Raw genomic sequence first — 12,218 nt, 5'->3', positions numbered from 1 at the left:
CGCACGATTGAATGCTGTGCAGCACGGCGATCAATAACAACAAAAGACTGGCAGACTGTCTGGGCCGAGATGGGATGGGATCGTTGTTGGCCAGGTTAAAGATCGTTAGGCGCGACAAGGGGTCAGGTAGTAGTGGTGGTGGTGGTGAAGGAGATATGTTTGTATGATGGCCACGATAATCAAGGAGTGGAGGGTATCTCCGTTCAGTTCATTTTCCACTTATGATATTTCGCTAGCCGCCTGACCAAATGAGCCAATAACTTCATTGGTGAGCATAATCATGGGCTGCATTGATTGGAAAATCCATTATGCGCCTCGCTTTTCAGACTGCACATGCTAATGGCTCCCTTTTAACGAGCCACTTCCTCGCAGGAACCGGGGATTACGCAACTCCTCCCCGGGGGGGAAGTCCTAAGTAAACAAATCAACTCCGTTTTTTATTGACTTACGCAATGATTTCCTTTAACTGCCTATGGCCCAAAAACGATATCGGTGAAACTTACCTGCGCGGAAAGGAAGATCGCAGACAGATGGCATTAGTCATATGCGAGGTGTACATGATATGCGTGGAAATGATTAAGCAATTTCCGTTGACATGCCATTTTCCGAATGGACCAGTAGAGAGTGAGAGTGCGGCGATAGCGAAATATGTATCTGCAACTGCAATCGCTCATAAATCAAGTTTGCTCCATCGAGGCTTACGTTCGTTCGGTTTATGGCGACAGATTTTGTGGCCAACCAAATGCAGTTAATGGTCAGGAATGTGGCGAAATGTGGCGAAAGGGAACTGCCGATATAATAGAGAGTTTCGGTTTCGTGCCGTATTTATCTGGTGTTTAAGCGAAATGATTAGGAAACCAACTCACTAACAATTTTGCTCCAGATACTTGGGTAATTATACAATTGTAATTAGTTATTTATTGCCCCTAAGATTCCTTCAATCCTCAGGGTGTAATAGACTCCAATATAAGTAGTGTAGAGCATAATGTAAGGATCGTTTCCTTTATGGTCATTTAATATATATGGAATAATAGTAATACCTTAATTTCCCACGCCAATTATCCCTGATCTAACCATGCAGCTTCCTTGATGCAATTCCCCTCATTTTCCCACACCTTTCTGATGTCTCAACTGGCGGTTCTCAAGGAAAACAAACCGCAGATCATCTGGCTCTACGCCTATGAGTTCCACCCCCAAACAACTCAAACACCTGCTGACCTGTGGCGCAATCTTTTTCCACCGATTGATGGATGGGACACTGTCAGGTAGTCGGGGGCAGCCACCAATCCAGCAGATACTTTCTGCCACATTGGTGTGAAATTTCGTTTCGTCTGAGGCCGCTCAAAGATATCTCTTTGAGGCGTTTTTGGAGCCCAACAGACCCACTCTGCGCCAAGTTCAATGGACGCTCGTTGGCAGACGCAGAAAAGGGTCTCCTTTTATGCTTCTTCAATTTTATGGACAGTTAAACAATTATATTTGGTATTTACAGCCCGGCAGACGACCATTCGAGAGATACGCCATGAGAAAGATGATGTAATGCGGCAATCGACCAGCCACTGGCGATCAAAAGAAGGAGGAGTAGATGGCTTCAATCCAAGGAGCCGACCGGCGACAATCTGCCACTTGGCACTTTCGATTTTCGCTTTCGCAGTTAAAAAAGAAAACATTTCGTTGCATTTTTTCCAGCTGGTCACGTAACGAGACCCCCGGCCAGCCAACCATCTGACCACTAAGAAATTCTCGAGGATTGGGTGGGTGCTGCAGTGCCGGGGTATTTGAGACCTGAGCAACTGCACCCGCACCCACCCAATCGAGCTGCCACGCCCGGGCGGCATAAATCACTGGGGAAAAGCGCAGTCCATTCCATGGTGTGCGCATAAATTTAATCGGGCGTTTTATATCAGCACCTCGACGGCGAAACTAGAAGACAATGCGCAATTCGCCTAAATATAGCCCAGACTTCGAGTCCGTTCGTCATGCCAGATGCAATCTAAATGAGAACCGACTCCCGCTCCGCATCGACAGCACGTCCAGATCTCAAGTTATGATGGGTTATAGTTGGGGAAAAATACGAGTACTCTACACTAGATACTCCGTTGAATTGCAACAAGAAATTAAGAAACTAATTCGTTGATGAAATCTTGAAGTTGAGGGAATTCCACATTCACCTACTACTTAGGAATCTGCCCTACCCAAAGTCATGTCCATTAAACCTTACGTATGTCTCGTAGAACGTTCGCATCGATATGAAGAGACAGCAAAGTACGTTTGAATATTAACGAAACAAAAAAAACAAGATTTACCTATCCAGCTGCTGGTTTTGATTTTTATTTTAATTTTTTTATGGGCTCTACTCATGTATTTTTATGAAATCTGGCGTTTGTAGGTGCGCACCTATGATGTTGTTATTTCTGGTTTTGGTTTTTCTTGACGATTTCGGTTCATTTGTAAAATGCTCACGTGCCACGGATTTCTTGTTTGCCTAGACAAAGTTGTGGAAAAATAAAAAGTAGACGTATATGTGTATAATAGTGAAAAGAATGCCATGGAGAAGCACGTTTCGGGCTGAACGCAGTTCGAGAAATTTGTTTGCCTATTTTATGTTGATTCCTATGACGGACCCTAATCCGCGACTGCATGGCCAATCCTTGACGTCTGACGGAGGGGAGTGCCGCTCGCGGTGTTTGCAAATTAATTGCCAACTTATATGCAAATATCATAATCACCATTCTTCAATTCAAATTACATGGCTGGCGCAGCACATAACGATCGTGTATTCCAGGGCTCTCGGCTCCATGCAAATTCAATTTGATCTTTTCTGCATTTCTGTCGAGGAACGAAAAACAAGGCGCGAAACGATTTTCCAACCCACGCAGCGATATCGAGTAACAGCAAACGTGTTTGCATGTGAACTTGAATGAAATGCCAAGCTCGAATTGGGTTACAGACAATTGCCCAAACGTAATTATACCAAAAGCCCACAGAGCACCAAACAATCTTGTCCCCATATGCTGACAGCCGGATTGATTGCTCGGCCAGGTTTTTGGGATCTGAGGAGCAGCTAATAAGCGGGCAAATTGGGGAGAAACCTCCGAGCATTATGGCATTTTAAACGGAACGACAGAATGGCAACTGAAAACCAGAAATGTCGATCATTTGCTTTGCTGTGTGTTTAGACCACAAGAAGCTCATTTCCTGGTAGGGTTCTTCTTGTTAATGGTTTACTAAGACTGTAGGAACCCCACTAACCTGATATTTTACAAAAATATGCTCAACAAAAATAGAAACTTCTTCATTTAAACCAGTAGAACTGAATCGACAATCAATCTGTCAAGCTAAGCAAACAGCGATGATCATTTATCATAGTCAGGTGAAAACAAATAGAAATCTTAAATGTGCTGTGGCCCAAAGCAAAGTCATTAAGTTGTCTGAAGTCTAACGCATTAACTTCTCATCCCCAGATGATCTAAAATCGGATTAGTGTGAAATCTGGCCCAAATCGCAGAAATAGTGCTCCAAAATTAACAAATTCATAATCAAATTTGGTATGCCGAATGTTAATTTGTATCAATTTGCGGCCGACCGCAGAATGAAGAAAGAAACTACTATTTTTCCAGTTTTTCGCCAGGCACGCCAAATCAATCAAACCTTAGCAGTCGCACATGGAGCAAAACAATCAAAGCATTATCGCAAAAAACGGCGGACAGCAAAAACCAAAAAAAAGCAAAGATTAATGAACACAAATGTACATTAAATTGGTTGGCCCGACGCACTTTCACTTTCCTCCATCGAACGGGCCGAGAAAAACCGATAGGGCAAAGAAATTTATAGTTGGGAAACTATCCATCAGATACTACGAACCTACTTGACCCATTAAGACCCACCAAACAAGCACACGCAATGCAAAACGCATTGGGATATCGCTCGTTGTCCCTGGCAATTGTTTAATTGGATTGTTTATTGGGTGAATGGGGGTGGTTGCCATGCTCCCAGCGGGTTGGCCTATCTATTCCCGACCTCAATGTCCGCGAAATTGAGTCAACCCATGTTGCCCCCTTGTACTGACCCAGTTAGCCATATTTCATGCTCAATTTTGCTCTTTCAGGGTCACGTGAAACCAAATGGACTAACTAAAAGTGCTCGTATTTTTGCAACATTCACCAAGGCCTTCCTATATCGCCACCGATGTCGTCAGATCGGCGGATTATTTTAGCTATCCCGCTGTTGTTTGTCCATTCTATATCTGTCTGTCGGTCTGTCTACTAAATTAATGGAATTCTTTCTGCAAAATTTATTTAAAGACAGTTTTGAAAATCTACGAAAACATTTTAAAATATGTTTGGGGTTTTCTTATGAGAAACAATATATACAAAAGTTTCTATTCTAAGGAATTCACTTTAGTTTTCGATAGATCTTAGGAAATTTTATTAATACAATGCACATTTAATGCACATTCTTTATCAATAATATATTTTATCCGCAGATCATTGTACTGTTCAAGAGTATATTTAACAATTTCATACGGCTCATTACACCAAGAATTTCAACGCATTTCATTAATCTTTGCGGACGTTCCATTATACCCGACTTGACCGTCTTGCTCTGTTTTGGCCAGACAATTTTTCATATTTTAACGAGCTAAAATTACGCGACTTATCGTAAAGGGACCCTGATATTATATAGCTATTGAATGCGGTCCAAGTGCCACCCCCAACAATCTGTCACAATTTATTTAAACACTTGCTCCCCCATGTCGTTACTCTGTCGCCCGAAAAACAAATTGTATTTGTTTCTCTCTATATGTGGCGATTGTTTTTTGGGATTTTCTCTGAAAACATTTCGGTGACGGAAGTGCGCGTGTCGGCGCGACGCCATTTAAGCCAAAAAATGAATATGGCCTTATAATGTGTATTTAACGATTCGGAAAACAGGCGAAAAGGCAGGCGGTGCATTAATATTTCAGTCGCGTTTCGAACGCGCAAATCTGTGACGCCCTCGAGTCGCCAAATCCTGACTTGCATTGAGAATCGGAACGTTTAATTTCCCTATATAGAAATCGCAATATCGGCAAACAGTAGCACATACATATAGGTAGATATCCACATATAGAGAACATATAAACCAGCCGGCCATCAACTAAACGGCCCATGGCCTGCATAAACAATTTGACGTCAATTCGAATGGAAAGAGAACAGAATAGAACAGAAGTATAAAAGTATCTGACTTCGAAATCGAGCAAAATCAAAATAAACCCAATGAATGTGTATTTTCATATTTGCGCCTCACTTGCGCTTTAGGAAATAAATCAAAAAGCTCATGGAAAGAAACTATTTTAAGCTAAATTATATACTGCAAAGAAAGCCGGCAATTTGTTTGCTCATAGTCTGGTCAGAGAATTTACGACCCAACTATCTGTGGGGTTTGAAATTGCACTCAACCCCTAATGGAGAATGACTCAACCATCCGACAACCAACCACCGATGAGCCAAAGGGCGTCTTTCGTTGGCCAACTTGCCAAGTTGCAATGGGCAACATTGAAAAATAAGTATGCAAAGAGCAGAATGTTTAGCCGCTGACCCTTAAAAAGCGATATTTGACATTTGTGCTCGAAATATACATTTAACGAGTGCCGCAAGGCAAAGTGAAAGTACAAAAGAGCATTTGAGGCGCAAGGTATGTGCTCGAAATCCAGGGTATACTATTCGATTCATTACTCATCAAGATGGAAATATTAAATATTCCCATTTATTAGTTTCCAAAACCGCCGGAATGATATACAGCTTCACGAATTCCACTACAGCCTAAACTTTCAGGGGAAATTATGTGGAGCATCGATTCATTCATATTAGACGAACGAATGAGTTTAGTCCGAATACATATATTTTATTTTTGGGGGGCCTTAATTGCCGACGAACTGATCCATTTTTAGAGGAAAACTATTGGAAAAACACACGCCAGCGGAGAACGGCAGAGGTGAAAAACGATTCAGGAGATTCGGCTGCCAAATAGATACAAGTTGCTAGCGCATACAGTAGATACAGATTTGAATCCGAATCTGAATCTGAATCATGATGGACGCACACAAGTGGACCTCGGCCACACCTCCCCGCCTCAGCTGATGTAATAGTCGGTCCAACGGATGTGCCGAAATGTTTATAAACAAACAAGGAAATTGCACAGAGAGAAAAAGAGCATATAGATCTTAAATTGGATCATGGATAAAATCAAAAATGATATAGACTTCAAGCAATATTCAGTTGCGTTCCTTAATTTGTAGACTATTAATAATATTATGCTCCTAATCAGAGGACAGTTCCAAAGAAAATGTGGGTTGACTTGAACTTACACTTATAGCGCGTACTGTCGAGCATTTACAACATGCCGAGCTTCATCATTCCAGAACAGAAAGTTGAACGATATATTCTGCGTTCCGTTTGGGGTTGGCCTTTCAGGTGGGTTTGTTTAGGCCGCTCATGTTGTCACAGAAACCGCAGTCAGTGGGGGGTTAAGTAAAAAGTAGGGTCCGAAGTATGTTAGAAAGTAAAACGCGCGCAAAACAAATGCCACTATATTGATTAGTGGAAAGGCACAGGGGAACACACGCGTGCAACCGGCGAAGTTAACCGGAGTCGTTAGCCTTATTCTTTTTCTATTTGTTGTGACAGCTCGCTGTCTGCACTTTTGTTGTTGTGACTGTGGGCAATCCAATTAGCCAGTAAAGATGCCGCCCCAACAATCAGATAGTAGTGGCTAATACCCCAGATATTCACGATATATCCACCGAAAAATTACTGAAATATCTTTGGGATTGTTTCGATTCGGAAGCCAAAGAGATTTGCTTAGAACTTGGGATAGAAACGCGTGGAAAGCCACCGAAGACCGCGACGGAAAAGCGGAAAACGCGAGGGAAAACGCGATGCGACCGGGAACACAACCAAAGCAGAACTAAATGGCCAGCGGAGGAATCCAATGGCCAACAAATTCTGAGGCGATCCCTGAGTGAGAGCTTTTCTCTCACTCGACATGGGCGGAAAACTGAGAAAAAGTCGGAAAATGCTATTTTAGCCCATGCCGGAAAACCACTCAAAGAGCCAAAGCATAATGAAGAAATTATGTGTGAACATTTCGACGTAGCAAATTGTTTACAACGATTTTTGGGTGGAAGGCGCGCCGGCGTTCAGCGGTTGAAAATAAAATTGCAATTGGCGAGGAATTTTTAAACTAAATATTTCCGGGATATATATTTTAGAAAAAATCGAGAAATGTGTTTTATAGAACATTTTAAATTTCAACTATAACTTCCACATGGATTCAAGTTGGCCGACCTAAAGATATTTTTTGTTCGACAAGCATTCATTAACAATCAATTTGATTTGGAATGTACATATATTTGAAAACATAATAATCCGCCCTCGCAAATCTAAGATAAAACGGTAAAACGTGTAATTGCTTAACTTATAACGGTAAGTTTTGATGGCGGCTTACACCCACACTTGTACGTACCTTGAAAAATGCAGCTGGAACGCAGGACCACTCCACCAAGCAAACAACAGCTGTTGCAGGACACCCGCCTTCGCATTTATCAATATGTCGCCTTTCCTTGCTTTTATATTTACATCTGGATATTTCCTCGTCGTTTTAAAACCGATAAACAGGAATTTTCATTTTTATTTGCCGGTGACACATACACATACACGCACGCACTGCCGAAAACACATGCACACGCGCAAGTAAACAGTTGCATTTTGCCGGCTGGATTTGTTGTTGCCGCCGCCAGATGAAAAATGGAATATGGATAAATTGCGCAAAAAACTTACCTGTAATACGGCTAATACCGCTCTTTACTTTAATCAAAGCTTTGTTAACTACTTAATCACTCTTACATTAATTAATCACAACTATCACACCGGTTTTATTTACGCGCCTTTAACACGACACGTATTTTGTTGATTTTGGCGCGATTTCGTTTAAAAAGAGACGGTGGGATGGCATAGGCGCTGCCCATACACACGCGAAATGCACTTTTTGTGATTTATAGCTTATTTATTTTGTTTTGATTATTTATTGTTAAACGAAAGCTAAAATTTAGCATTTGTTTGGCGCCGTTGCCAGATCGATTGTGGTTAGTCATATGGTGAGCCTGCTGCCAGACTGCGAGAGCACCGCACTTTGTAGTGTTGGCTAACAGCGGTTTTTGGGACCAGCTTGGCAACGCCACACAGAAACACATTTTGTTTGTAACTTAAGAGGATTTTTAAATTTTCTTTTGAATAACTTGGTGTACAAAGTTGATTTTTGAACGGAACACTTCTGGAATGGCCCGCACTGAACTGGAGAAAAAGGCCAAGCGCCAGGGCAAAAAACGCAAGCACGAGGTGGCTGAGAACCCTGAACATGCGGCCAGCGACGACGAGGTGGCCGACAAAAGTCTGATTCTAGCTCCACAGGCAGATCAACAGGAGGCCGCAATAGGTGGGTTTCAGCTCAAATCTATATCGGCTATTTGTAACATGTCCAACATTTACAGATAAACCCGCCAAGAGGCGGCAAAAAGAAGCAGAAGTATCGGTCACTAAGAAACGTTTAAGGAAAAACCAAGCGGAGGAGCTGGTGGCCACCAGTGGAAGCGATGAAAGTCTTCCTCAGAAGACCCAAAAGAGAAAACAGGTGCAGGATGCAAACGAAACCAAAAAGCAGAAACGCAGCAAAACGCAGGAATGTAACTCGGAAGACGACGACGATGCGGACTCCCAACCCACAACAGCGCAACTAAAAGAAGCAGCTCGTCCGGAGAACGCTTATGCAGTGGTTACCGTGCGCCAAAAGAAGAAACAGAAGCACCAGCAGCGCCTCGAGGCCCAAAAGAGTCAGAGCTCCAACAAAGATGCCAAAGTCAACAAGGAATATCTACTGAAATGGAAGGAATCCCGCCAGGATTGGAAGTTCAACAAACTGCGACAGATTTCCATACAACAAACCGCCTTTGATGTGGAGAAACTGGATGAGGAGCTGTGGCCAACTGCTCTGGAGTATTTGGCCAGTTCCCAGGGAGCAGCGCGCTCCAAGATCAGTCAGTTGGCCGAGGAGGTGATCCTGAAACTGGACAAGGAGGGCGAGAAACTGGAGGACGAGGCGGAAAGGCGAAAGCTAATCGAGTCCACGCAGTACCAGCGGGCACGCGATCTCCTCCAGAGCTTCGACTAGATTATGTTAGTTGTTAATTTTTGCCTTAGGAATAAATTACACATGCCTTCCTATTTTACAAGAATTTGTTCTTGATTTGTTTTATAGCATCCTCATTATGTATAACATTTTACAAATTTACTTATAACTACAGGTCCACATAGGCTAAAAGTTTGTCTATGTGATCAACGCGCTGCTGCAGAAGCTGTCGATCCTCGTCCTTCAGCTTCAGTTTGTCCAGCTGATCCTCTTTCAAAAGAAAATGCTGCAGGAAGAGCCTTACGCTTTGCTTAAACTGCTGCAGCTTGGTGTTTTTGGCCACTCTTTCGAACGTCTGATAAATCTCGCGTTCATCGTTAGCCAAAAGCAGCCTGACCATCACTTCCTTCATAAAGTAAAAGCTGAGCTTGTCCAGCTGCATAAAGTCCACGACTTTGAGCACTGACAGCTGCAGACCAGCAGCTAGGATTACTTGCTGCAGAAAACTAGCCAGGTTGCGAATCTGCGACTTGGAAAGCTTATCGATATCATTGATTCTGTCCCAACTGGCAAACTGGAAAGCAAGTTGAAACTTTCTGTTGAATTGGCAGAACTTAAGGGCCAGATGAGCGTAGTAGGGGTTAGCACGCTTCTCATTCAGAGCGCAATGGATGATCACGTAGGCCACCGCTCGCTGGTCCTTCAGAGCCAAATGCAGAATCTTCTCAAAGGCGTCCACATAATCGGCGGCACTCATGACGATGCAGAAGATATTCCTCCTTTCGGCTGTGTTCATCTGCTGTTTTCTGGCCAGCTCCAGTAGCTGGTCCGCAAAGCCTCCGTTGGCAGACTTCGATGAGTTCTTATCCTGCTTTTGCTTTGCGGATCCCATCTCATCAAGATTTCCCGTCCAGGCGGAGCCCACAATCCACCATTTACCCACTTTATCAGCACGCAGGAGGTCCTCCAGGGTTATGTTCAGAGTCACCACGTAGCGATCATTTTTCAGCATGGCCTTCAGGCGCTTTCGCAGATTCTCCGCCAACTCGGGATCATACTGGGGCAGCTTTTGCATGTTGTTGTTTTTGACAGCATTCAGAATATCAACCATGAAACGCAGGCGCGGATTCTCTTTCAGTTCCAGGGGGGCACTGGCAATTTGCGATTGAACTTTTTGCATCATGGTCTTAAAGGCCAGTGGATCGTCCTTGCGCAGCCGGAAGCCAATGGACTGGAAGATCAGCAAAAGGCACTCCACGCTCTTCTCGCAAAGATGATCTGACAATTTGCCTATGAGCTCCATCAGCAAGTTCAGCTCGTAGATCTTGAAGAGGTACATGTAGCAGAGCACCAGTACTAGGTTATTCAGCTGCTTATCCTCCACCTGCAGGCTAGCGATGTTCTTGACGTAACCATCGAATATCTCCACAAAAGTCTGCAGGAAATGCGCTCCAATCTCGCTGCCCACCTGGGCATGTAGGTAGGCCAGCAGCACCATGTGTTCCTGCACCATTCGCTCGTTGGTTCGCGTGGAGCCCAGAAGGGCTTCTTGAATTAACTTGGTCAGGGTCTCGTTCATGTTGTAGCGGGAGTTTTTCATGTACAGCTCCTCGATGCCGGCGGCAATCTTGTGTAGATTCGCTTCTGACAATCGATTGAGCAGACCTTTGCATTGCTTTAGAAGGCGAGCTAGTATCTCTGCCTGTTTTTCACTTGATCCCGCGCTGGCTGCCATCAAAGCTCGCTGATGTGGCGGTATGTACTTTTGACCGGCGGCTGAGGACTCGAGCTCCACGGGATCAGGCAGGATGTTTCCCTCGGCATCGCGTTTGCGTCCGTAGATATCCTCTTTAACTGTAATTAATTCGTTAATTAAATGAATAACTGTAAATGATGTGTGTACTCACCCTTAGGTGCATTCTCTTCCTGCTCCGAATCCTCCTCGCTTTGTTCTTCCTCTCCACTTAGGTCTTCATCATCATCTTCACCCTCAGAGCCACTGTCTTCTTCTGGAAAGTTTTCCATGGGCTCATTCCTGTCCTCCTCATCCTCTTCCTCATCGCTCCACATTCCCTCCTCCTCGTTTTCTTGCTGCTCCTTCAGCTTTTTCTTACGCTCCTGCTTCTCCTCCCACTTCCGCTTCTCCTCATCGTCATCCAGGACAAAGTCAAGCAGGTAGTCCAGGCCATCGTTGAACATCTTCCGCACCAAGCGGTTTTTGTCCTTGGATTTGTTGAGCTTCAGCTTCTTCTCCAGCTTGTTGATCTCGCGATCATCTTCCTCGTTCTCTATGCGAAGTTGCTTGATTCGCTGCTTCTTGGACTTGCTCTCCAGTTCCTTTTGCTGGCGCAGTTCCTTCCGCCTGACCGCCTCTTCATCCTGTCTTTGGATGGCGCCTCCTGGCGTTTTCTTTACCTTCTTTCCCAGTGGTTCATAGACTTCCACCTTTTCCCTTGCGGGCATCAGAGCATCCACCTCCGCATCGCTGAAATCCGAATCTATGGTCTCGTCATCGTCGCTGTCTATCTCACCGGACAAAAGTTGCTCCTTGGGTATTTCATCTGGATTTATTATTTTCGGCTTCTTGCTCCGTTTCTTCTTCTTGTTTTTGCCCAGCAGCGACTGCGCCGCCAACGCCTCTGCCGCCGCCGCCACGCGCTGTGAACCGTTTGTTTTGCCGGCGAAATAAAGTCGTTTATTCTGCTTTTTGAACTCCGACTTCTGCTTTCTCTGCTCCTTGCGGGTCAAAGGTTTAGCTTTCGCCTCCTTTTTCTTTATTTTTGCCATTTTCAACGGCCTTTACCAGAGATTTCAGCTGGACCGAATTTAACAATTGTTGTGGTTGACAATCAGCTGTTCAAAACAAGTGTTGGACAACCCACGTGCTTTTACACGGGTGTAGGTAACAGCAGTTTTAGAGGAATCTGGATTTAGTTATATTATTTTGTAAAAGTGGTAAAAATTTGGAATATTTTATAGTTGGCAGCATAATAAAATAAATTAATAAATACATTAAGTCTTAGTTTACAATCTTACTCGACCCCCTTGCCACG

At 43.9% G+C, this 12,218-nt stretch overlaps 2 protein-coding genes across 2 annotated transcripts; one reads left to right on the top strand and one right to left on the bottom strand.

The window, feature by feature from the left end:
• The first annotated feature begins 8,188 nt into the window (after positions 1-8,188).
• LOC117141995 (uncharacterized protein C7orf50 homolog) lies at positions 8,189-9,260 on the top strand. Its single transcript, XM_033305843.1, has 2 exons — positions 8,189-8,475; positions 8,531-9,260. Exons 1-2 carry the CDS (start codon positions 8,319-8,321, stop codon positions 9,205-9,207), a joined length of 834 nt encoding a protein of 277 aa, XP_033161734.1. The 5' UTR covers positions 8,189-8,318; the 3' UTR covers positions 9,208-9,260.
• On the bottom strand, positions 9,259-12,033 carry LOC117141990 (nucleolar MIF4G domain-containing protein 1 homolog). Its single transcript, XM_033305829.1, has 2 exons — positions 11,073-12,033; positions 9,259-11,019 (listed from the first exon to the last, which is right to left on the bottom strand). Exons 1-2 carry the CDS (start codon positions 11,950-11,952, stop codon positions 9,335-9,337), a joined length of 2,565 nt encoding a protein of 854 aa, XP_033161720.1. The 5' UTR covers positions 11,953-12,033; the 3' UTR covers positions 9,259-9,334.
• Between the last annotated feature and the right edge of the window lie 185 nt (positions 12,034-12,218).

Source organism: Drosophila mauritiana, chromosome 3L (assembly GCF_004382145.1).
Source record: "Drosophila mauritiana strain mau12 chromosome 3L, ASM438214v1, whole genome shotgun sequence".
Taxonomy (NCBI): Eukaryota; Metazoa; Arthropoda; class Insecta; order Diptera; family Drosophilidae; genus Drosophila; species Drosophila mauritiana.
The sequence above is the reverse complement of the archived record's forward strand: the minus strand, read 5'-3'. Positions and strand labels throughout refer to the sequence as shown.

What these genes read in the sequence shown, in the direction of transcription:
- LOC117141990 (XM_033305829.1), bottom strand. Translation starts at nt 11,952, where the DNA reads ATGGCAAAAATAAAGAAAAAGGAGGCGAAAGCTAAACCTTTGACCCGC. An exon ending in GGAAGAGAATGCACCTAAGG is followed by an intron (nt 11,020 to 11,072) that starts GTGAGTACACAC and finishes AATTAATTACAG; the next exon opens with TTAAAGAGGATATCTACGGA.
- LOC117141995 (XM_033305843.1), top strand. Translation starts at nt 8,319, where the DNA reads ATGGCCCGCACTGAACTGGAGAAAAAGGCCAAGCGCCAGGGCAAAAAA. An exon ending in TCAACAGGAGGCCGCAATAG is followed by an intron (nt 8,476 to 8,530) that starts GTGGGTTTCAGC and finishes CAACATTTACAG; the next exon opens with ATAAACCCGCCAAGAGGCGG.